At 43.5% G+C, this 26,327-nt stretch overlaps 1 protein-coding gene across 2 annotated transcripts in view; it reads left to right on the top strand.

Annotated features, from left to right (window-relative positions):
- The first annotated feature begins 4,693 nt into the window (after positions 1-4,693).
- The window catches only part of USP32 (ubiquitin specific peptidase 32), a 265,092-nt gene continuing 243,458 nt past the window's right edge, over positions 4,694-26,327 (top strand). The window contains exon 1 of one of the 2 annotated variants that reach the window (XM_040336910.1): positions 4,694-5,099. In XM_040336910.1, the coding sequence (XP_040192844.1) occupies positions 5,042-5,099 (58 nt within the window). In that variant the 5' untranslated portion in view covers positions 4,694-5,041. The remainder of the gene's footprint in view (positions 5,100-26,327) is intronic. The other variant, XM_040336911.1, reaches the window with a different exon arrangement.

Here is a 26,327-nt window from a genome sequence, read left to right as displayed (position 1 = left end):
AGCGTAATACACAGAGCACTGGGTTCAGGAGAGCGTAATACACAGAGCCCTGGGTTCAGGAGAGCGTAATACACAGAGCCCTGGGTTCAGGAGAGCGTAATACACAGAGCCCTGGGTTCAGGAGAGCGTAATACACAGAGCCCTGGGTTCAGGAGAGCGTAATACACATAGTGCTGGGTTCAAACTTGGGAATTCGTTTTTCCTTCGATGATGGCAATCCATCCAGGCTCTGATGCAGCAAAGCAGCCCCAAACCATGATGCCCCCACCACCATACTTCACAGTTGGGATGAGGTTTTGATGTTGGTGTGCTGTGCCTCTTTTTCTCCACACAGTGTTGTGTTTCCTCCAAACAACTCAACTTTGGTTTCATCTGTTCACAGAATATTTTGTCAGTACTGCTGTGGAACATCCAGGTGCTCTTGTGCAAACTGTAAACGTGCAGCAATGTTTCTTTTGGACAGCAATGGCTTCCTCTGTGGTATCCTCCCATGAAATCCATTCTTGTTTAGCGTTTTACGTATCGTAGATTCGCTAACAGGGATGTTAGCATATGCCAGAGACTTTTGTAAGTCGTTAGCTGACACTCTAGGATTCTTCTTCACCTCATTGAGTAGTCTGCGCTGTGCTCTTGCAGTCATCTTTACAGGATGGTCACTCCTAGGGAAAGTAGCAGCAGTGCTAAACTTTCTTCATCTATAGACAATTTGTCTTACCGTGGACTGATGAACAGCAAGGCTTTTGGAGATACTTTTTGTAACCCTTTCCAGCTTTATACAAGTCAACAATTCTTAATCGTATGTCTTCTGAGAGCTCTTTTGTGCAAGGCATCATTCACATGAGGCAATGCTTCTTGTGAAAAGCAAACCCAGAACACCACCAATCTCATCTCATTGATTTGACTCCAGTTGGCTGACACCTCACTCCATTTAGCTCTTGGAGATGTCATTAGTTTAGGGGTTCACATACTTTTTCCACCTGCACTGTGAATGTTTACATGGGGTGTTCAATAAAAACATGGTAACATTTAATTATTTGTGTGTTATTAGTTTAAGCAGACCGTGATTGTCTATTGTTGTGACTTAGATGAAGATCAGATCACATTTTATGACCAATTTGTGCAGAAATCCATATCATTCCAAAAGGGTTCACATACTTTTTATTGCAACTGTAGAGTGCTGGGTTCAGGAAACTGTAATACACAGAGCACTAGGTTCATGAGAGTGTAAAACACAAAGTGCTGGGTTAAGTAGAGCGTAATACACAGAGCGCTGGGTTCAGGAGAGCTCAATACACAGAGCGCTGGGTTCAGGAGAGCTCAATACACAGAGCGCTGGGTTCAGGAGAGCTCAATACACAGAGCGCTGGGTTCAGGAGAGCTCAATACACAGAGCGCTGGGTTCAGGAGAGCTCAATACACAGAGCGCTGGGTTCAGGAGAGCTCAATACACAGAGCGCTGGGTTCAGGAGAGCTCAATACACAGAGCGCTGGGTTCAGGAGAGCTCAATACACAGAGCGCTGGGTTCAGGAGAGCTCAATACACAGAGCGCTGGGTTCAGGAGAGCTCAATACACAGAGCGCTGGGTTCAGGAGAGCTCAATACACAGAGCGCTGGGTTCAGGAGAGCTCAATACACAGAGCGCTGGGTTCAGGAGAGCTCAATACACAGAGCGCTGGGTTCAGGAGAGCTCAATACACAGAGCGCTGGGTTCAGGAGAGCTCAATACACAGAGCGCTGGGTTCAGGAGAGCTCAATACACAGAGCGCTGGGTTCAGGAGAGCTCAATACACAGAGCGCTGGGTTCAGGAGAGCTCAATACACAGAGCGCTGGGTTCAGGAGAGCTCAATACACAGAGCGCTGGGTTCAGGAGAGCTCAATACACAGAGCGCTGGGTTCAGGAGAGCTCAATACACAGAGCGCTGGGTTCAGGAGAGCTCATTACACAGAGCGCTGGGTTCAGGAGAGCTCAATACACAGAGCGCTGGGTTCAGGAGAGCTCAATACACAGAGCGCTGGGTTCAGGAGAGCTCAATACACAGAGCGCTGGGTTCAGGAGAGCTCAATACACAGAGCGCTGGGTTCAGGAGAGCTCAATACACAGAGCGCTGGGTTCAGGAGAGCTCAATACACAGAGCGCTGGGTTCAGGAGAGCTCAATACACAGAGCGCTGGGTTCAGGAGAGCTCAATACACAGAGCGCTGGGTTCAGGAGAGCTCAATACACAGAGCGCTGGGTTCAGGAGAGCTCAATACACAGAGCGCTGGGTTCAAGAGAGCTCAATACACAGAGCGCTGGGTTCAAGAGAGCTCAATACACAGAGCGCTGGGTTCAAGGGACCATAATACACAGAGTGCTGGGTTCAAATGAGCGTAATACACACAGCCCTGAGTTCAGGAGAGCGTAATACACAGAGCGCTTGGTTCAGGAGAATGTAATACACAGAGCACTGCATCCAGGAGAGCGTAAAACACTAAGTGCTGGGTTCAGGAGAGCGTAATACACAGAACGCTGGGTTCAGAAGGGCGTAACACAGAGCACTGGGTTCAGGAGAGCGTAATACACATAGTGCTGGGTTCAAGAGAGCCTATTACATAGAGCACTGGGTTCATGAGAGTGTAACACACAAAGTGCTGGGTTCAGGAGAGCGTGATACACAGAGGGGGTCATTTACTAAAGGCAAATCCACTTTGCACTAGAAGTGCAAACTACAAGTGCAAAGTGCACTTGAAATGCACTGAAAGTGCATTTGAAAGTACAGTCGCTATAGATCCGAGGGATGCAAGAAAAATAAAAAACAGCATTTTAGCTTGCACATGATCGGATGATAAAATCAGCAGAGCTTCCCCTCATTTCAGATCTACCCCACAGATTTACAGCTACTGCACTTCCAAGTGCACTTTCAGTGTAATTTCAAGTGCACTTTGCACCTGTAGTTTGCACTTGTAGTGCAAAGTGGGTTTTCATTTTGTAAATAACCCCCAGAGTGTGGGTTCAGGAGAGCATAATACACAGAGTCCCGGGTTTCAGGAGAGCGTAATACACAGAGAGCTGGGTTCAGGAAACCGTAATTCACTAAAAGCCACTGAAAGTCAAATATCCATTAATCAGGCTTTGTAGAAGGCACCACAGTGCTGTGGTGAAATGTGCAAGGCTGACAGTTACAAGCTGTAGTTTCGCAACAGAAGGAGGGCCACCAGTTTGAGACCCCTGCCTTAGACAGTAGAACTAATCCTATTATCATAACAATGACCACCTTGACAGTCTGGCAGTCCCAGTGACAACCTGTGAAGCTCTAGTGAACTCCATGCCCAAGAGGGTTAAGGCAGTGTTGGAAAATAATGGTGGCCACACAAAATATTGACACTTTGGGCCCAATTAGGAAATTTTCTCTCAGGGGTGTACTCACCTTTGGTGACAGCGGTTTAGACATTAATGGCTGTGTGTTGAGTTATTATAAGGGGACAGCAAATTTACACTGCTACTTTACATTGTAGCAAAGTGTAATTTCTTCAGTGTTATCACAAAAGATCTCCGGGATAAAGTTGTGGACAAACACAAGTCAGGAGCTGGATACAAAAACATTCAAAGGCTTTATCAATGCCTAGAAGCACAGTGAAATCTATTATTGAAAAGTAGAAGATATTTGGTACAACACAGACCTCCCTGGATCAAGACATCTCTCCAAATGGGATTGGTGCTCTATCTTTCCCTTAGATATTAGCAGTTGCACCGAGTAAATACAGCTGGCTAAAACAAAAACAGTGTCTGTCTTCATTTCAGGCTGCAAAGCAACAAAATGTGATTATTTTAAAGGCGGCTGATTCTTTTCTATATCCATTGTACACATACTAGTGGCCAATTTACCTACCAGCATGGCTTTGTAGCGTAGGAGGAAACCCATGCAAGCACAGGGAGGACATGCAGACTCCATGCAGGTATCATGACCAGTTAACAAAATGGGGGCCCCAATGCTGATATATTTATCACTATGAGATTGTCCTGAATGTACAGCCATGTGGTGTTCACAGTTAGGCACCCAAAATAATTGAAGCCAGATATGCAACTAGAATTTTACCAAGGTGATCTGTAATGGCACTCATTAGGGAGCCATGATTAAGGCCTGATGGCCGAAACGCATTTGGCTTTCTTTTTGACTGCTCTATACAATTGATGTTTTAGCTGACCTTCATAGCACCAGCCTTGCATGGACCATCCAGGGAAGACTTTTCATTTTACTCAATGAATGCAAAGCATTCTGTGAATGGATGAGGGGGAGATTGTTATGTCACCTCTCCACCTCACCCATTCTGAGAACACTTTGCACTCGGCAACAAAACTCAATGTTTTCCTTGGTGCTCATGCCAAGCGGCCCACCTCAGTAGGGCATAGCGTGTCCAGGGCTGTGATTGGCAGGTATGACACATACATACTCATTACTATGTACAAACACCCAATCCTAAACTTTAGGTGTAAACCATTCTGAGCCCGACCCAGCTTCTCGTGGGCTATGTTGCCCGCGCCACATAAAGTTTGGCTTAGAAAGGACACCGTAAACACTCGTCTCCCCAACAAACAATTAGCATTGCCCTTTACAAAGATGTCCGCCTAATGCCTGGACGCAGCAAGTCATGTGAACAACTCCCCTCACTACGTCAACATTCTGCTGTCATAGAGCTAAACCGAAGAGCCCCTCTTGCTGCGCTCCAGTCCCCCGTGGGATAGCCGCTCCTCAACACTAAGCAGGCGCCGCTAACCAGAAGCCAACACGAGCACCGATCTATACGGGCGGAGCCGAACGATGCAGTGGTGTGGCTGTCATGTGACCTGCTCCGTGAGTAGGTGGGGCTTCCGTTAGAGGAAGCGACGGCTGGAAGAGGAGAGGGCGGGGCGGCCGATGTTGCTGTATGCGAGGCAGGTGATGATCTGTGGAGCGGAGTAGACCGATAGAAGCTCGGAGGAAGTGGGCTGGGAAACTCACACCCTACGGGACTGGCCATGAAGTGAGGGGGCCCAGCTCATTCCTGACACGGAGGAGCGTCATGGGGGCCAAGGAGTCCCGGATCGGGTTCCTCACCTATGATGAAGCTGTTAAACGAGGTGAGCGCGGGCAGGGCTGACAGCTGACAGGGGAATCAGCTGGCCAGGGGCCTGCAGGAGGGAAAGGTCAATGACTGTGTGTGTGTTGGTATGACAGGGGGGACATCTGGAGGGGGAGGTCGCTTGTCCTTGTATGTCTGATCACTTTGTATCACCCATCATCATTAGTCCACTCTATATGTATACACACATCATATATGTCTGATCACTGTGTTCCCCCCACCATAAATATGTATACACACATCATATATGTCTGATCACTGTGTTCCCCCCACCATAAATATGTATACACTCATCATATATGTCTGATCACTGTGTACCCCCCACCATATATGTCTGATCACTGTGTATACACACATCATATATGTCTGATCACTGTGTACCCCCCACCATAAATATGTATACACTCATCATATATGTCTGATCACTGTGTACCCCCCACCATATATGTCTGATCACTGTGTATACACACATCATATATGTATGATCACTGTGTTCCCCCCCCCACCATATATATGTATACACACATCATATATGTCTGATCACTGTGTTCCCCCCACCATATATATGTATACACACATCATATATGTCTGATCACTGTGTTCCCCCCCACCATATATATGTATACACACATCATATATGTCTGATCACTGTGTTCCCCCCACCATATATATGTATACACACATCATATATGTCTGATCACTGTGTTCCCCCCCACCATATATATGTATACACACATCATATATGTCTGATCACTGTGTTCCCCCCACCATATATATGTATACACACATCATATATGTCTGATCACTGTGTTCCCCCCACCATATATATGTATACACACATCATATATGTCTGATCACTGTGTACCCCCCACCATATATATGTATACACACATCATATATGTCTGATCACTGTGTACCCCCCACCATATATGTCTGATCACTGTGTATATACACATCATATATGTCTGATCACTGTGTTCCCCCCACCATATATATGTATACACACATCATATATGTCTGATCACTGTGTACCCCCCACCATATATGTCTGATCACTGTGTATATACACATCATATATGTCTGATCACTGTGTTCCCCCCCACCATATATATGTATACACACATCATATATGTCTGATCACTGTGTACCCCCCATCATATATATGTATACACACATCATATATGTCTGATCACTGTGTACCCCCCACCATATATGTCTGATCACTGTGTATATACACATCATATATGTCTGATCACTGTGTTCCCCCCCACCATATATATGTATACACACATCATATATGTTTGATCACTGTGTACCCCCCATCATATATATGTATACACACATCATATATGTCTGATCACTGTGTACCCCCCACCATCATCATCAGTCCACTCTATATGTATACACACATCATATATGTCTGATCACTGTGTACCCCTCATCATATATATGTATACACACATCATATATGTCTGATCACTGTGTACTACTATGTATGTATGATCATTGTATACCCTCCACCATCAGTCCACTCTGTATGTATACACCATGTATGTCTGATCACTGTGTAGTATACCTTCTGCCATCAGTCCACTGTGTGTGTGTATATATGTATATATGTACATATATCCACACACACACTCACACACTATTACCCCCCCCCCCCCCCCAAATCATCAGTTAAGTCTGTATGTAAACACACTCTCTATGTCTGATCACTGTGTGGTATACCCCCCACCAGCAGTCCACTCTGTGTGTGTGTGTGTGTGTGTGTGTGTGTGTTTGTGTGTGTGTGTGTGTGTATCTAAGGTTGATGGCACTTGCCTTGTTTTTGTTCCCAATATTTACGCCTTGCATTCCTCACATAGTCTTCTCTGTTGATTCCTGGAAGATAAGTGGTCTTGCTGTAGCCTTACACTTACAGGTGCCTTTTTTTTAATCTTCAGAAACTATTTGATTTATGATAGGGAAAATGGCACACTTCACATTTTTTTTTTTTTTTTTTAAGAGTAAGGGCCCATTCAACAGTACAGTGTCTTATGTTGTATTGTTTCAGTTCACACCACTGTGCTGCCATGTGATGAATCTTTACACATTGCGATGCACTACACTACTTGGCAGTGTAGCACAGTTGAATGAAATGGCATATTGTGACATTTAAATAAAGTAAAAAAAAAAAGTAAAATCCATGCAATGGATTGTAACACATTGCTACAATGTATGTCTTTAGGTGCACTTTAAATAGCGCACAGCATAGGCCTGCTGGTGTAAATGGGTCCTAAGATGTTGGGTGCGGTGTGTTAAAAAAATTCTGCTTGCTACATCTTTGATGTGCTTTTATGAAAACGCACATTCTATAGCATTCAATGGTTATGCGCCGAAAGCGCAGCACACACATGTGAACCAGGCAGCCCTCAGAATTTTCTATCTTGGTTCATTTCTGCTGCTGTGCGTTAAAAAAAAAATGATTGTGTGCTCTTGTAAACCTGGGATTTTTTGTTTGCACAAAACCGGCAACTAATCACCCTGTGTTTGCCCTACTACATTAATGACAGTCTGCACTGCCAGTCTCTGCCATAGACTCCAGTTCAAGTTCAGCTTCAACTTTGAAGCCCTATTCACACGGCCAATTTGGGCCATATATCACTGACAATCAGTGTGGTGGTGGGGGGTCACAGATACTAGTGGTCAACTGCAACCTGTATATAATAATGGTTCATATATAACTGTACATTAGGCACAGGTGAGCAGCCCTAGATGCAGACATTTTCCATCCAGATCCACCTCTCTGCCACTAACTGCATGGAAGCACTTGATTTGTGGCTACATGTAAACAGCTGTGGCACCTATTTATTTGTAGAGGCTGCTGGTCGTAAACACCTGTAAATACCTGCTGAAGATTTGCACTTGGGGCCAGTTCACACCAGACGCAGTTCCGTTCAGTTCCACGTGCCTTTTTTCTGCACAAAATGCATGCACAGTGTTTACCATGTATTCCAATGGCTCTAGTTGGCTCTATTTCACACTGCTCAGTCAGTTTCTGCACCGGGAAACTGACTGGAAACTGACTCCATGGTGTGAACTAGAGCCATTGGAATACATGGAAAACACTGTGCATGTATTTTTAGTGCAGAAAAAATGTACACGAAACTGTACACAACTGCGTCTGGTGTAAACTGGCCCTTATTGTTGGTGGCGCATGGCCCAAATCAACTGTGTAAATGAGGCTTGAAATCAATGCGTTTTTGATGCAGAATAAAAACGCACTGGACTGCATGTGGCCCTCCGACGAATGCGGTTTGCAACAGGTGGTCCAGTGTGTCCCCGTTCTTCGTTTTCAGAGATGAATCGGGGCCAATTTTTTCCTGAATTCGGCCTTGAAACCGAGCCAAAGACACACAGGACCCTTGTGCAAGCCGCTCTTCATCAAATGAAGATATGTGAACCGGCATCATAGAGGAAACCTGCATTCCAATTTGCTTAGGTGTGAACCTAGACTAAAGCTACCTAAAAAAATAGAGATATAAAAGGCTGCTGAGCAAAAACAACAAAACAACAAAACAAAAAATAAATATATATATATATATATATTCTTCGAATATCATGCAGACACCTTGATTTATATTCTAAAGAATGCAAATAAATACCTTGCTATTAAATTATAAACATACCGCTCTCCTTCATGTATACTTTTTGTGTGTACTTTTTCTACCCAATATACAAACCTATATTATTTTATCGGCTCTCCTTAAGAATGTACTGCCTTTCTTCTTAAGGAGAGCCGATAAAATAATATAGGTTTGTATATTGGGTAGAAAAAGTACACACAAAAAGTATACATGAAGGAGAGCGGTATGTTTAAAATTCAATAGAAGTACATTGTAGCAAGGTATTTATTTGCATTCTTTAGAATAATCAAGGTGTCTGCATGATATTCGAAGAAAGGGGAATGGGGAATTGCATTGAGGGTATTTTTGTTGAAAATTCAGGGGTGGAAGGGCTAAGAGTGTGCGTTTCTGAATTTCTATTTAAAGGGGTTGTAAAGGTAAAAAAAAAAAATCCCTAAATAGCTTCCTTTACCTTAGTGCAGTCCTCCTTCACTTACCTCATCCTTCAATTTTGCTTTTAAATGTCCTTATTTCTTCTGAGAAATCCTCACTTCCTGTTCTTCTGTCTGTAACTCCACACAGTAATGCAAGGCTTTCTCCCTGGTGTGGAGTGTCGTGCTCGCCCCCTCCCTTGGACTACAGGAGAGTCAGGATGCTCTCTAAGTTGCAGATAGAGAAAGGAGCTGTGTGTTAGTGGGCGTCCTGACTCTCCTGTTGTCCAAGGGACACTCCGCACCAGGGAGAAAGCCTCATATTACTGTGTGGAGTTACAGACAGAAGAACAGGAAGTGAGGATTTCAGAAGAAATAAGGACATTTAAAAGCAAAATCGAAGGTTGAGGTAAGTGAAGGAGGACTGCACTAAGGTAAAGGAAGCTATTTAGGATTTTTTTTTTTTTTTTTACCTTTACAACCGCTTTAATGTCTGACTTTTCCTGCAAAAGTCTTGGTGCTGCCTCCCTGTTGGTCTGTTGATGTGATAGTGACCTATAGGTGTGCAGAAGAGGGGCGGAGGAAACGTTAAGCTGCCTGCTCTGTGGCTTACTCTGTCACTGATGTTGACCTTTTGCCTGTGTGCTTTTTTTTTATTTTATTTTTTTATATATATACTGTGAATTCCCCAGGGTTACTATTTTGGTTGACTAAAAGCACTCGTTTCTGGTAATTGTTTTCTGATATTAGTTCCTGTAGGGAGAAAACCAGGTAATTTACAGCACGGGCCACCACTCTGTGATGATGAAACTTTTAAAGTCTGTCGGCGTTCATTTGCATTTTTGTTCCCTAGGACACCTGACAGGTTAGGTAAGGGAGTTGTAAGATAATTTACTTTTATACCTCATTCTGTGTCTTCTACAAAGACTATCTGCCAGGTTTTATGAGTCAAAGGAATGTGAACACGTGCAAGAGTTGTCATACCTTGCTTTTCTCAGATCTGCTGAGCGCAGCGGCCTTTATGTTCACCACCTTGTCTTCCATGAACTCCATGAGCAGACTCACTAGGATTTACAACCTTTTTTGGCGATCATCAGGTGCAGAAAAATCCCAGTCACCAAACATAGTGTAAATGGGCACTTAGGCCCCATTCAGATTGGGGTCCAAAGTCGCAGGACAAGTCGCACAAAGTCGCATGAAAAATTGCAGCCCACGTTTCTCAATGAGTGCTGTTTATATCTGTGCGACTTAAAGTCGCAACTACTTTAAAGTAGTGTCTGCACTACTTTGGTCCAACTTTAATGCGATTTGAGGGCCATAGACTTTAATGTAAACCCTAGACGAAAGTCACACCTGCATGATATACATGTGATATGCAATTAGCAGACCTCTAGCTGTTGCAGAACTACAATTCCCATGAGGCATAGCAATAAAGTGTATTTGTTTAAAAAAAAAAAAAAAAAAAAATGAAAAGGCTAAATACTTTTTCCCACATCGCCTCTGTGTGGTCACGTGACCCCCCCCCCCTGTGCTGGCTGGGCCCGATCTATGGAGAGAAGCAGCAGGGGCCAAGATACCTCTGTGCTGGCCGGGCCCGATCTATGGAGAGAAGCAGCAGGGGCCAAGATACCCCTGTGCTGGCTGGCTGATGTCACAGGAAAATCACTTTAACTAGGGTGCTGGACCACTTGGTAAAGTAACCGGCTGGCACCGGGAGCAATGGATTTTTCTCTTATCGTCCATGGACAGACACAGCCTTCACAAGTTTTGACATATGGGTTATGTTCCTGTTCATAGGAGAGGACCTATGAACAGGAACATAACCCAAATGTCAAGATTTAAGGAGCTGTGTCCGTCCATGGACGATAGAGAAAAGGATTTTACGGTGAGTACAAAAAATCCTATTTTTTTTTTTTTTTAATCAAGTTTTTAATCAAGTTCTGCTTTTAAGTGATATTGCTTTTTACTGGTACCTAGGCAAATGTGAAGATTTAAAGACAAGCTTCAGGCCCCTGCAGAAAAAACTTTAAGTCAGCAGCTACAATTATTGTAGCTGCTGACTTTTAATATTGGGACATTTACCTGTCCAGGAATCCAGTGGTGTCTTCATCTAAGCTTGGTTTCCCATCGGCTACCTGGGCGCTGCCTCCTCTGTCTACACTAAGGGAAAACGGCAGTGAAGCCTTGTGGCTTCAAAGCCGGTTATCTACTTTGCATGCGCAAAGCGTTCTGCATTCTCTCATTGGGGCCGGATGTGGAAGGAAGAGGGGGGCCAAACTTCCGGCTGAGTCCGCCATGGCAAACCTGGTTTTGACATGTAGCCATTCTCCCCCCCCCCCCCCCCCCCCTAAAAGGTAAGGGGGAAGGAGGCAGACAAGCAGAGCTTCCCCTTTTTGGGTAGAGCTTCGCTTTAATGCGTGAAACTGAATATGGTGACCAAACTTATCAATGCCTTTACAGCTCATTAGTTTAGAGTAAAGCATCAATGGTTCTGCCGCTATATAACGTGGTGCAATCAATATTTACATACACAGGAACACCCTAGGCATGCATCAGTATTTTTGCTTTTCGTTTTAATAATTTTATTAGCCTGTTTTTTATTTTTGACCCCCAGGCCCTTTCTGGCACTGTTACATATAACAGTCAGTATTTTTTGCTAGAATATATCTTAGAATCCCCAAACATTATATTTTTTTTAAGCAGAGGCCCTAGAGAATAAATTGGTGGGTGTTGCAGTTTTTGTTTTATTTTATTTTTTATGTGCAGTGGTTTTTCAAACGCTTTTTTTATTTTAATGCAAAAAAAGCACAATACATTTTTCAGGTTTGATAAAATATGAAAGATGTTACACCGAGTAAATAGATACCAAACATGCCACGCTTTAAAATTGCGTACGCCCGTACAATGTCAACAACCAACATCAATTTTACTATCCATAGGTGACACTTTCAAAGTCTTTACAGGTTACCACTCCAGATTTACAGAGGAGGTCTGGTGCTAAAATTACTTCCCATGGTCTGACGTTCTTAGTTTGCGCACGTGTGAGACCAGCACGTGCGTTCGCCTTTGTGCATGAGCACGGAGGATGGGTTGCGCTTACATTTTTTTTTGCTGAAATTCGAACAGCACTAAACTCGCAGAGGACCCTTTTTTTTTTTAAATGGATCAAATTTGCACCACATTTATGTGAACAGCCTTCGTTGGAAATAATGCTTTTGTAGATGACATATGAATCCATGCTTTTTGGATCACATCTGATTCGCATAAGCGTTAACAAGACATCCTAAAAATATAAGTGAAAACTTCCTTCTAACCTCTGCATTGTTCTGATCCGTAGCTACAGAAAGCATGCGGCTGAGGTTATTGCCAACAAAGGAGGTTCACATATTTTATTTTAATCAGTGACCTTCTATATGCCATTTATTTATTGTGTTTGTTGTTGGGATTTCGAGGATTGCATGTTTGGAAGCAATGTGTGCTGAAATCCAAAACATTGACAGTTGTTTGTTCTTACAACTATAGCTTTGTCAAGGTTTTCTAAAACCGTGAAGAATTTCCTAGGTGAATGAGTTCATCTACTAGCCATTTAAATGACTGTATATATTAAATGAAAGGACAAAGGCTTGGAATTGATTGTAAAGGGATAAAAAAAAAAGTTATACACCTGCTCTTTCCAGCAACCCCGATCCTCCTCTTCTGGGGTCCCCCATGTTCCTGGCTCCACTTCTTAAGCTAGTGTCCCCATATGAAGCCACTTCCTATGGTGGCACTGTTGCTGGCTCAATCCTGAATCATGCGGTCTGTGTCTATAGACACAGACAGTGCAGATTGGCCCCACCCCACGTTCATTTGTCACAGGCTGTGATTGACAGCAGCAGAAGCCAATGGTTCCCACTGCTGTCTCCTCTGTAATGTAAGGTGGGAGAAAGCCGAGTGAGTAGCTGCTCTTGTGGACAGCACTGGATCAAGATTGGGTTTAGGTAAGTATAAGGGGTCCTGGGGAGGGGAAGCAGAACACAGAATTTTTTTTTTTCTACCTAAATGCACAGAATACATTAAAGCAGAAATACACTGCATCTGAACACCACAAACTAAAATCACTATTTAATCCTTTTTAATATTTAAAAAAAATTCCCCATCCATCCATGCCTCCATGGCAGGGTCGGATAGCGGCAGGTGTCAGCGGACATATGTCTGCTGACATCCGCCGCTCCATAGAGGAGACTGCAAGGATCAATCGGGTCCGCCTGAAACCTGTCAGGTGGATCTGATCAGACAGCTCGTGTGAAGGGGCCCTTATTTTGTTGAGGAATCCCTTTGAAACCCCCCACCCTAGCATTTCTAGCCATGGTTATCTTCAGTAAGGGCAGAAGTTTTGTGTAGCATTTGCTTCCTGAAATCCATTGGATGTCATCATAGGCAGGAGGATGTGCTTAGATGAGAGAACCCCTCCTGAAGACTCCTGGGACGTATGACACAATTTGCCTACGCATGAAATCTGGAAGTTAACTGAAGAAATGTTAAAAAAAAGTTTAAGAAATAAATGGGTATGATACACTTTTCTCTCTGTTAGTTGGCAAATTTAGAATTGAAAATAGTCAATGTGATTGAGAGAATAAAGTTCCACTTTGAAGCCCTGTACACACGACCGGGAATTCCCGTTGGGGAAAACAAACGCCGGTTTTCCCGACGGGATTCATAGCAAGCTTGCCCTGAAAAGCCGTGCATACACACGGCCACACAAAAAAAAAACAGTGGAAAGAACGCAGTGAAGTCGTCAACATACGGCGAGCCAGTGTCTCGTCACATTCGATTCTGTCGCCGCCACACTTCACACTATCGTTGTATGCTATCGCGCATGCGTCAAAGTGTTATCGAGCATGCATGGTTTTTCTACCCTGCAGGTAAGCATACAGACGACCGGTTTTCTCAGCAGGAAACCCGACGGGAAAATAGAGAGCAGGTTTCTCTATTTTCCCGTCGGGATTCCCGGCTGTTTGCCTGACGGGAAAACTTCTAGGGAGCATACACACGGCCGGGATTCCCGGCCAAATGCCCTCCTGGCAGTCCCCCCCCCCCCCGACAGGAACACCGGTCGTGTGTACGAGGCTTTAGGTTTAAGGAAGAAAAAAAAAAACTTTCTACCTTTTTACAACCAGTTTAAATATTAGCTTTCTTATGTTTTCCTAACCATTAGATGCGATAAAGAGAGCCTCACACCCATTTAACCCAGGTTTATGTTAGCTATGTAAGAGTCCATTCATACTTGTATGAGGGAAATGCTCTTTGAAGCACGTTACAAAGGTTTTACAGCTTTGCATAGTGTTCTTTGGTGCATTTTGCTTGTGTTTTTTGCAGTAAAGTTCTAGTCCATTAAAATTATTTCAGAACCACTAAATGTGTCTAAAATACGTAAAACACGCATTAAAAAAAAATAGAAGTGATCATTGGACCATAAAAACACACTTTTAATACATAATGATGTTACTGATTTAATTTTAATTCAGTATTTGCCAGCACCAAGTGAGCCATGCAGAGCAAATGAACGACACCAACTGCACATATTTACCTTTAATTCACTTTGCTGTTGCTACATTTTGTCTGTTGGTCTCATAGAGAGAAAGCTTAGGCCGGGTTCACACTATTGCGAATTGGATGCAGAGATTTCACATCCAATTTGCAATAGCAGGAGAATGTGACCAGCTCTTTATGGAGCCTGTTCACATATTCTCCACATCCAATTCGTAATGACAGGAGAATGTGACTGGCTCTTTATGGAGCCTGTTCACATATTCCCCACATCCAATTTGTAATGGCAGGAGAATGTGTCTGGCTCTCTTTGGAGCCTGTTCACGTATTCCCCTCATCAAATTCACAATAGCAGGAGAATGTGTCTGGCTCTCTATGGAGCCTGTTCACATATTCTCCACATCCAATTCGTAATGGCAGGAGAATGTGACCGGCTCTCTATGGAGCCAGTTTACATATTCCCCACATCCAATTCGTAATGGCAGGAGAGTGTGCCTGGCTCTCTATGGTGCCTGTTCACATATTCCCTGCATCAAATTCACAATAGCAGGAGAATGTGTCTGGCTCTCTATGGAGCCTGTTCACATATTCCCCACATCCAATTCGTAATGGCAGGAGAATGTGACCGGCTCTCTATGGAGCCTGTTCACATATTCCCCACATCCAATTCGTAATGGCAGGAGAATGTGTCTGGCTCTCTATGGAGCCTGTTCACATATTCCCCACATCCAATTCGTAATGGCAGGAGAATGTGACTGGCTCTCTATGGAGCCTGTTCACATATTCCCCACATCCAATTCGTAATGGCAGGAGAATGTGTCTGGCTAACTATGGAGCCTGTTCACATATCTCTGATGCGGCTCCAGTGTGAATTTGCACAGGAGCCCTGTTTGTTTTTTGGTCTGTTTCACGTCCGAATTCAGCCCAAAATTCGGGCTGAAATCGAACCTGAAACTGAACGGGGACACACATGACCCCTTCTGGGAGCCGAATCGGCATCCAGTGTGAACCGAGTCTTAGACAGCTATGAAAGCCTGTTCCCTGCCCCCATGTGACAACACTTTTAAGCACCAAGCTTTTCTTGTAAAATTCAAGGATGTATTACTCCACAGTGCCTGCAACTACATAGGTCAGTGATGGCTCATTGTATTTAAAAGCCTTTTTAATTCCTATTAAAATAGATGTATGTTTTTTTTTTTTTTTTTTTTATTGTATTATACTTACCTAGGTGGATGCGGCATTGATCCAATAAGTGCCTGTGGTATAAAGGATGCCCATAGGGCCTATTTACATTGGATGCAGTGGAATGCATTTTTGACTGCACTCCAACTGCATAGACAGTCCAAAATCAAGGTTATCCTATGTGTATAGTTCACAGTATTGCAGTGGAGTGAACAAAAGTACAGCAAGCTGCAGTTTTTTTTTTTTTTTTTAACTGCAAATGCATGGAAATTCACAAAAATGCACTGCAACGTAGTGCATCGCACATAAAAGCCCAAACAAGGAATAAGACGAAATTGATCTCAAAGGAAATGCGAACTTAGGAAAAACACGCCGCAGATGCTTGCAAATGCGTGTCAAATTCAGATCACTGCACGTGCAAAAACATGCAGTTTCCGGTGTGAATGGACCCTTGGGAAACTTGCTAATTTTCTGTTTTGCATTAATGTTGCATTCGTATTACACGAAGCTGTTGAGATTTCAACAAACATTTTGCACACATGGGAATAACTTTATTCGTGATTAATTTAAAGTTTTTAAAATAAAGCTCTTTTTTTTTTTTATAATATATATATATATATATATATATATATATATATATATATATATATATATATATATATATATATATATATATATATATATATATATATATATATATATATATATATATATATATATATATATATATAGTACTTTTTTTTTTTTTTTGCTACGCTTTGTGTTATTGGTACAGCTGCTAATGATTTTAGCACAGACTTTTGAATATACATCACTGAAAACAAAAAATATGCTATTTTGGAGGAAAATAGAAGAATGTGTATTTCATGATCTCCTCTTTAAAGAAATTGTAAAAGCAGAAGTTTTTTTTTTTTTAATACATTCTCTGCATTAGGATAAAAAGCCTTCTGTGTGCAGCAGCACCCCTAATACGTAGCTTAAGCCCCATCTAGATCCAGCGATGTTGTAGGAGTGTCTCGTGCTGCCCGGGACTCCCCTGCAGTGTGGTGCCATTGGCTTCTGCTGCTGTCAAAGTCAGGGAGCCAATGAGGAAAGAAGGGGGTGGGTCCGGGTCGCATCTCCATGTCTGAATGGACATGCAAGGAGCTGTGGCTTGGTTCAGGTGCCACCATAGCACTCTGCTTGCTGTGGGGGCATTCAACAGCAGGGAGGGGCCAGGAGAGGCACCGAGAAGAGGAGGCTCTGGGCTGCTCTGTGTAATATCACTGCAATAGAGCAGATACGTATAACATGTTTGTTATTTTAAACTAAAAAAAAGGAGATTTTAGTATCGCTTTAAGGCCGGGTTTACACCTATGCAAATTGAATGCGCATTTTTCCGCATTCAATTCGCATAGCAGGAGAATGTGACTGGCGCCGGTTCACATATATCTGCAGCGGGTCCGCTGCAGTGTGCCGGAAAAACGTGTGCCTTTTTTGGTGCGTTTCAGGTTTGATTTCAGCCCAAAATTTGGGCTGATATCGGACCTGAACCAGCACGCACCGGACCCCTGCTTTGCGCCGCATGTGGCGACAGTGCGAACCCGGCCTCAAGCATAACTTTATTTTATTTGTTAACAATAGAATACAGAGGGATTAGAACACTTGCCAGTTTATATTGCTGACTGTGCCTTTGTTAAGGAGATTTACCCTTTTTATGTGTCCTAATAGTGAGAGTAAAAAAAAAACAAACTAAACATTTTGGGTTGTCCTCAGAAAAGTAATAGAGTGAAAATCTTCCAATGCGGTCACTAGTTCGGGTGACCTGGGGTCCCCACCCAAGGAATACTATGCAGGGATTTCCTCTCACTTCCTGTTTGACTATGGGACAGGAAGTGAGGGGAAATCTCCGCAATGGAACACAGCAAAGAAAAAACCTGAAAGTAGTTCTAACACTCCTCTACTCCTATTAAAAGTTTTGAATTTAATTTTGTGAAAAGGATTTGAGAATCCTATGTTGTTTTATGACTATGAAATAATTGCCAGGCGACCATACAGACCAGTGTCTAATACCTGTAGCAAAGTTGTACTTGTCTGGTGTGATTTATTAAAGAAGTAAATTGTTTACTGCTCTCATCCAATCATGTTCATTCCCCTGCATGTGTTTGGATATTTGAAAGAGACGCAGGTCCACAGGGCATATTGGACTTTCTGTTCCAAAAAATGAAAAACATAATACGTTGAATGTACCCATAGACATAAATGTCTATTGTCCACAAATAATTCCATACAAAATGTGCCTGTGAGGGAAAAAAAAATCCATAGTTGGTTTCATGACACACAGGGCAAAGTCAGATCAGCAAAGGTAATAAAATTGATTGTTTGCAGCTAGTATCAGTTATTGATCATTTTTATGGAAATACTAAAGCCTTAGGACTTGTAGGGATCATTTTCACCATATCTCATATGTACATTATGTGATGGCATGTATTTTTTAATTAGAACTGCTGCACCGTGCTTCATTTTAAAAAAAAAATTGTGTTGATGTCAGCTGAAGCCATGTAGGACATAAGGATGTTTATTAATGCAGCCCAACGTCGATGGTGTGAACAAGCCCATAGGCTGGATTCGCACCTTTCTGTCTTCATTCGTATGCGTCTGTCAAGAATCACGCATTCAAATAGAAAGGCTTGAATGGGCCTTCACTGTTATTTAACACCTTGATAAAAAAGCCGTGGGCTGGTATATTTGTGTCCCAGTTTGTAACGCACGATATCCTTTCAGTAGGGTTCTATTATTGAATACATTTTCCAACTTGAAACAGTGGTAAATTAGTAATTGAAGGCTAATTTTTAAAGTGGCAAATGTGACATTTACAAGTGAATGGTTCACCTATTGTAAATGTTTGGTGAATGTCACATTTACTGCTTTATAAATAGTATTACCGAATATACTCGAGTATAAGCCGACCCGAATATAAGCCGAGGCACCTAATTTTACCACAAAAAAATGGGAAAACTTATTGACTCGAGTATAAGCTTAGGGTGTCCATCTGCATGCCTCACTGTGCCCATGACTAGACTGACGTTTAACATAGGAGTCTATGGAAGGGGTGCCCGGCTTTGAAAAATCGGTGCTCCCCAGTCGTAGGTCCCCCAGACAACAAACTTTGCACACTTGTAGAGGAGAAATGGGGCTACATGTGTGACAGTTTAACATGGGAGTCTATGGAAGGGGTGCCCGGCTTTAAAAAAAAATCGGTGCTCCCCGGCTGTAGGTCCCCCGGACAACAATCTTTGCACACTTGTAGAGTGGGGCTACATGTGTGCCAAGTTTGGGGTCCAGGGGACCTACGGCCGGCCGGTACTGGGTCCCCAAAGTCTGGGAGATCAGACACAAAAAGGTGACTCGAGTGTAAGCACAGGGGGGCATTTTCAGCACAAAAAAATGTGCTGAAAAACTCTGCTTATACTCGAGTATATACGGTACTTAAAGCGGGAGTTCACCCATTTAAAAAAAAAAAAAAAAATCTCCCCTTAGCTTCCTGCTCGTTCGGTCTAGGGGAATCGGCTATTTATATTAAAATATGTGCAGTACTTACCCGTTTTCGAGCTGCATCTTCTTCCGTCGCTTCCGGGTATGGGTCTTCGGGAGCGGGCGTTCCTTCTTGATTGACATTCTTCCGAGAGGCTTCCGACGGTCGCATCCATCGCGTCACTCGTAGCCGAAAGAAGCCGAACGTCGGTGCGGCTCTATACTGCGCCTGCGCACCGACGTTCGGCTTCTTTCGGAAAATCGTGACGCGATGGATGCGACCGTCGGAAGCCTCTTGGAAGCCTGTCAATCAAGAAGTAACGCCCCTTCCCGAAGCCCATACCCGGAAGCGACGGAGAGGATGCGTCTCGTAAACGGGTAAGTACTGCACATATTTTAAAATAAATAGCCGATTCCCCTAGTAATAACGAGCAGGAATCTAAGGGGGAAAAGTGCCCTCTAAGGGTGAACCCCCGCTTTAAAAACGTTGTGATTGTATGGGGGGGGAAAAAAAAGTTGAACACCTCTAACTTTAGCTGCCCCAGCCAGTTAAAATGTTTCTTTTATTTTTATACATGTTTTGGCCTAAAGGATCAATTGCACTTTTACCCCCTTCCTGCCCAGGCCAATATTCAGTTTTTGGTTCTGTCAAACTATAAATGACGATTGCGGAGTCATGCAACACTGTACCCAAGCACTTTTTTTTTTTTTTGAGACAGAGCTTTCTTTGGTGGTATTTAATCATCAGTGATTTATTTTATGCTAAACAAATTAAAGACTGAAAATTTGGAAGGAAAAAAAAAAAAGAAGTTCTTAGTTTTTTGTTATAAAATGTTGTACATAAGTAATTTTTTGTGCACTGATTAGGCGGGACTAATGGGTACTGATAGGCATTACTGGTTTGCACTGGTTGGTAGCACTGGGGGGGGGGGGGGGGGGGGGGTGTCAGCTTGAGGAAAATAATGCAGATAACCGCCAAATCCTGTTTATGCTGGGATCAGCTGTGATTGGACACAGCAGATCACATGGTAAAGAACCACTGTGATTGACTTTTTTCCACAATCTGTGATCAGCTGTGTCCCAAGGAATCACAGATGCCTGCAGATGCGTGCCGCAGGGTGCCCAAGAAGTGCGATCGCAGATGGATGTTACATGATGCCTTCCCAGCAATGTGCGAGCATTCTGCAGTGGTCATTTGGCTATAGTGTGATTGTGAAAAGGTTGAAGTGTAAAGGCAAAACCTTTTTTTTTTTTTTTTTTTTTTTTTTACGTTGTGGAGAGGGATTAGAACCCCTCTGTGTTTATTGCTGTCTGTTCCCCTGTTAGGGTGGGACAGTTCCCCTGTTAGGGCATCAAAGTCGCATTACAAGTCATAACCCCTGATAACCATTCATATATGTGCTTCTTAAAGTTGCAGCAACTTCAAAGTAGTTAATGTACTACTTTGGTCTGACTTTCATGCAACTTGAGGGCCACAGACTTCAATGTTAATCCTCAAAAGTTGCATTAAAGTCCTATCCTAATGTTTTACATGCAACAGTGGGTCGGACTTTTGCAGAGGGACAAAAAGTCACACCCATCCAAAGTTGCGTCCCAAAGTCGCTGGACTTTGGAGTCATACAAGTATAAATGGATCCCTACTGTTATCACTGAGAGTAAAAGTAAAAGGGGGGAAAAATAAAAAGTTATTCCTTTAGTTCTACGTTGGCACGTTCAGAGTGTTTTAGGAATTGTTCCCACCAGCTCCTGCACTAAACATATGGCTTCTGTGCGCGATTTTCTTCTAACTTTAATGAAATGTCACAGGTCAGTCCTGCTCATTGCAGTGGTGTTGTGGTGGCTTGCATCACAACCTGCTGTACTGGTGCATACCACTCCATACAATGGTGTCAACTGACTTTAAAGGACTCCAGGCAAATTGCTTTGTCTATGCTTTGGGACTACTCTAGGCAATGTTGCCCAGAGCAGCCTAAAGCCGGCCTTGGACGGGTTCGAAATTCGGCCGGTTCAGCAGGATTTTTTTTGTTTACATGCAGTTACAGTACATTAGCTGGCTATAGAATGTATTTTCAAACTTTTTATCTAATGTCTAGAATTAACCTATGTGCTTGAGAGTGAACACTGAAATTTTTATTTATTTCGTTTTTACTGAAATGGAAAATCTTGTTATATGGGTAACATCACGACCACGCCTTTTGAACTGCTTCTATTGGTGCTGATGTGCAAAACTTCCAGTTGGCTAAATTTTGTGAAAATATCTATCTTGTGACTGGCTAGATGTTAACTTATATACACACCTTAACATTCTGACTTTCCTCATTCACATGGACAGAAAAAAAATGCTGCATTATAGTAATCAATGAGCGCCTATACACAGCTGTGTCCACAAATGAAAATATGCGATATGTTAAGCTGGGCACAAAGACGTAGGAAACCCATCTAAAGGCAGTGTTTTCTGCCCACGTGGATGAGCCCTAACCGGCATTTAAAAGTTTTAGTTTTTTTAAAGGATAGTTGTACTTTCCATTTAAAAGAAGTCTAAGCATGGATCAGGCTGTAAAGAGTTAAATTAAATAGTTTCAGCAGAAAATGGCATGTCTACACTATGCAGCCTTGCACACTGTATTTAGAGCCTCCTGATATTCTGCTGCCATGAATAGTCCTGCCTGTGGGCAGGGGGTGCCTCAAGCTGATCCTTACTCTACATGAGTCAGGCTGAGGTCACAACCCACCCACTGGCCTGTAATGTATGGATACAGTTGAAACTATTTGTAGGATGCTGGAGGATCTAAACAATATGTTTGGTGTAGGAGTAGCATGGTATTTAATACTACATTTTCCCAAGTTATTTAGGCATATTGCACAGTGCAGCTTGAAAAAGCACAGTACAGCATTTTTTTATCAAGCTAAAATGTAGCCCATTATTTACAATGTGCCTGTGCACACAGGTATGTAAACAAGCAGCAAATATTCCTTAGTAAAAAAAAAAGAAGAAAAATTGCATTTTCGGTCAGATATGAATACATTTTCCCTAAGAAGGCATTGTATACACAAATGCACATATACATGCAAATATGTGCAAAACAAACACCTGAAATAGCTAGCATACAAAAAAAGCAGAAGCTCAAACATCAGTACAGTGTGCAAGAGGCCTTAGTGCAGTGATTCCCGAGTGCATGATCTAGGACAGGGCTCAACATTTCAAGTCCTGAGCTACTAACCAGGCCTTAAGAGTTACTCGCCACCAGTTGCCACATCCAACCCTTACCCTAGCCCTAATTCCGCCTCTGAACACGTCCTCGTAAATGAGCTGACCTCTGTGCAAACGCCCGCAGCTGACCTCTGTGCAAACGCTCGCAGCTGACCTCTGTGCAAACGCTCGCAGCTGACCTCTGTGCAAACGCTCGCAGCTGACCTCTGTGCAAACGCTCGCAGCTGACCTCTGTGCAAACGCCCGCAGCTGACCTCTGGGCAAACGCCTACGTCTTAAGTCTGCCCTTGCTGTCCCTAGCTCTCACCTTTTGCACACTATTCCATCCACTGCTCTCAACTTGCACCTCTTTCCCATGCACAGCTCTTTTGGTGCTGCACACTCCAAAATTCCCTTCTAGGGCTGTCCTCTGTTTTGCAGTCAACACCGATCTATTGGGCAGTGGCCAGCACAGTCTACTTTGCCTCTCTCACACAGCAGCAATGTGCAAAGCAACCTGGCCGGTCAGCAACTGGGGCTCCCGGGGCACTAGTCTAGCACCTGTCCAGTGTACCAGCGCTTGCAGCCCCCCTGTCTTAGGGGAGCTATTCAGTGAGATCATCATTAGGATGCCTTCATGTACCCTGTAATATTGGGGGAGTTTAGCTCAAGTGGGATATGCGATTTTAAGCGATTCACGCCAGTCCGGAACTATGGTTAAGGGCGTGTTGGCCCACTTTTATTGAAAAGGCAAAAATAAACAAAATCCAAACATAGGTTTCCCACGCAGGGGGTTTTCACTGTCCACACAGAACAGTACCTTCAGACTCCTGGCTTACACGTGCCAAAGTAAATACAGAGCCACCTGGCTCTTGTCAGCAGTAGCACAACTGCTCAGGCTCCAGCATGGAGCTCTCCTGACTCCTGTCAGCAACCTTAGACTCAGGTCTCTGGGGTTTCACAGTGCAGCCTGCACTCTCCAGCTTCTCTAGCCACTTCACAGTGCACACCTGCACTCTCTGAGTTCTCCCTTGCAAGCCTGGACTCCTCGGGAGGGTGGAGCCCAGAATACTGGTCCTGAGTCTCCTATCAGGCCCACACACACCTGCACAATCAGTGTGCTGATCAGCTCTAAAGCCTGAACCCAGGACTGGGGATTTCATCCCACCCAGATCTCTAAGAAATCCCCGGGCTCCAGGTCCCAAAGTGGACATTACTAACAATTGAGGCAACTGAAATGCCAGTTTCCTCTGTAAACTGCAAGCTTCCTGGAGCCCCTCAACCAGTCCAATTGAAAACCCTGGGTCACCACACCCCTGGGGTACCACACTACTACAACTCCCATCCTGTGTTGGCCTGCTCCTGTTCACCTCATCCTTTTATTGTACAAACTAGTTGGAATAAGTGCCCAAGACAGGAGCCTCTCATGGGACCCCCTACTGGCACTAGGGTCAGGCTGCCCCTGCTCCACACTCCCCCTTTAGCTTATTTCCTCTCGTCTAATGCGAGCAAGCAAGTGGAAATTTTGAGAGCTGATCTAGGACCTCCACATGCTAATGGTTGACATAACAATTACACTATGCATGCAGACCATTTGCTTACTTTCTTGCTGCTAGCTGTGCAGTGTGTTTCATGTCAACTATGGGCATTTGGTGTGGGGGATGGAGAGCTGGCGTGTTAAAACACAGAAGGGCAGTAAGGAAAGGATGGCACGTGTGGCTTTTGGCTGGATGCATTGGGCTGGAGAATCTAGCTCAGAGGTGCTCAACCCACATGAGCCCTCTGAGTTGGCCCGTGACCTCATGCTTTGGGATGGCCGGTCTACAAGCCCAGATCACGATCAACGAGTTGCCGACCTGCCATCCCAGAGCATCAGAGTGCATGGAGCCAGAAGCCGAAGAAGCATGAGTCGCATAAGCCGATGCTTTCTCTGTAGCGCCCGCTCTTGTCCCAGGCGCTGTGATGCACTTCATCGGGGACCTCTCTAGCAGCCTGGAGAGCGATGCCAGCAGAAGCTGGAAGAGGAAAAACTCAGTGCATTAACTATCACATATTGGCACTTTTATAAAAGGTTTAATAGTCTACTTTCACACTGAACTGATCCGTGTGCCTAGCGGGTTAGCTACACTGAGCCATAGACTTCTATTATATCCCGTGGTCTTGGTGCACTTTCTGAAAGAGCACCAAAATTCCTGAATGCAGGAGTTTCAATGCACTTTCAGAAAGTTCACCACACCCACATAATATAATAGAAGCCTATGGCAAAGCACAGCTAACCTGCAGTTAAAAGCTGTAGGTGCACTGTTCTGCACCCATGCTGGGGGAAAGTAGCCTTATAAGGGGCTCAGGTCAGTAAGGGCTCATTTTCATTTGCAGTTTGTGGGGCGGTCTGCAACCAGTTACCATATCATTAGGGTAGCCCTCGCTCTTAAAGTTGAGCACTCCTGATCTAGCTGGATGCACACTGAGCAGAGCCCTAATTTTGCATCTGATTGGCCAGTGTTGTTGATGCTCGGTGCTGATTGGCTAGCTGGCCCATAGTCTGAAGAGTGGACAAAAGGAGTGGGTGAATGACTTGTAGTGCAGGAGGTGGCTGTGCTGCGGGTATGGTGTAAATAGCCACATACAATCAAGCTGTACATTGCCATCATAAACCATCTCTAGGTCAGCAGTCATAAAAACATCTGTAAGGTTTGGCTGAGGACAGTTTGCAGGCCCTATATTTTAGTGCGCTATTCCTCCAGGGGGGACAGCTATCCGAATGATGCCAGTAATTGGTAGACTACCCACTATGCTACTTATTATGTCTATTTACATTTAAAGAAATCGTACTTTCTATATAATACCTATTTTACACACCTGGTCATTCAGGGGTAAAAAAATCGCAGTTCAACTGGCTATTGTTACTGCCAGCTATGTAAACGAGGTCCTAGTATATTATTGTCTTTTAACAAATAAGTGTGAGCAGTCATATGTATTTTTTTTTTTTTTTTTTTTTAAAGCTTGATGTGTGAAAAATGTACACTTCATTCATAGGCTCTGCATAGCAGCACTGTGACCTGCAATGTCATATGATGCAGAAAATGCAACATGTCTGTATCTATTCACACTGCACCGCACATTACACCATTGTTGGAGTGTAAATGGAGAAGGTTGAAAATAATTGTTTTCTATGTGCCCGTGCAATGCCCAGTGTTGATGCCAGTTAGGTGTGAACGTGCCCTACAGGAATACATAACATGGGACAATAACATGCACAACATGACCTTTTTAAACATTTGCACACCTGTGTTTGCTTTTACAAATCCTATTCTAGATGCCATTAGGAAAATAATTTGAGTAGATCAATGCAATTTAGGGAGTTGACATGTTTATAAAATTCAAATACATTTTCAAAGTTGACTCATTTCATGAAATTGATCACTATTTACGACCTTCCATTTAAGACTCTTGATTAGATAATGCAGAGCTATAAAATCCTCCCCTGCCTCTTACTAAATCAGTCCTGTAGGTTTAAAGCCACAGTAGAGGATAGTGTAAATAATTCAGGAGGCAGGAAGAAACATCAACACATGCAGCCTGCTTTCTGTTGGGTTGTCGAGGTGAAATAAACATTAGGAGCTCCTACTGTCACCCAGTCGTTGGGGAAGATGTCGGTCTGTATGTTTGTAAGTGATAATCATATAATGGAGGCCTAGAACTGTGATGGAAAAAAATGTAAGCTCTTACATTTGTATATGATGTACTGTTTTTTTTGTTTTTTTTACATACTA

Source organism: Rana temporaria, chromosome 2 (genome assembly GCF_905171775.1).
Source record: "Rana temporaria chromosome 2, aRanTem1.1, whole genome shotgun sequence".
Classification (NCBI taxonomy): Eukaryota; Metazoa; Chordata; class Amphibia; order Anura; family Ranidae; genus Rana; species Rana temporaria.
Note: the sequence above shows the minus strand (reverse complement) of the source record. Positions and strands in the feature narration are given on the sequence as shown.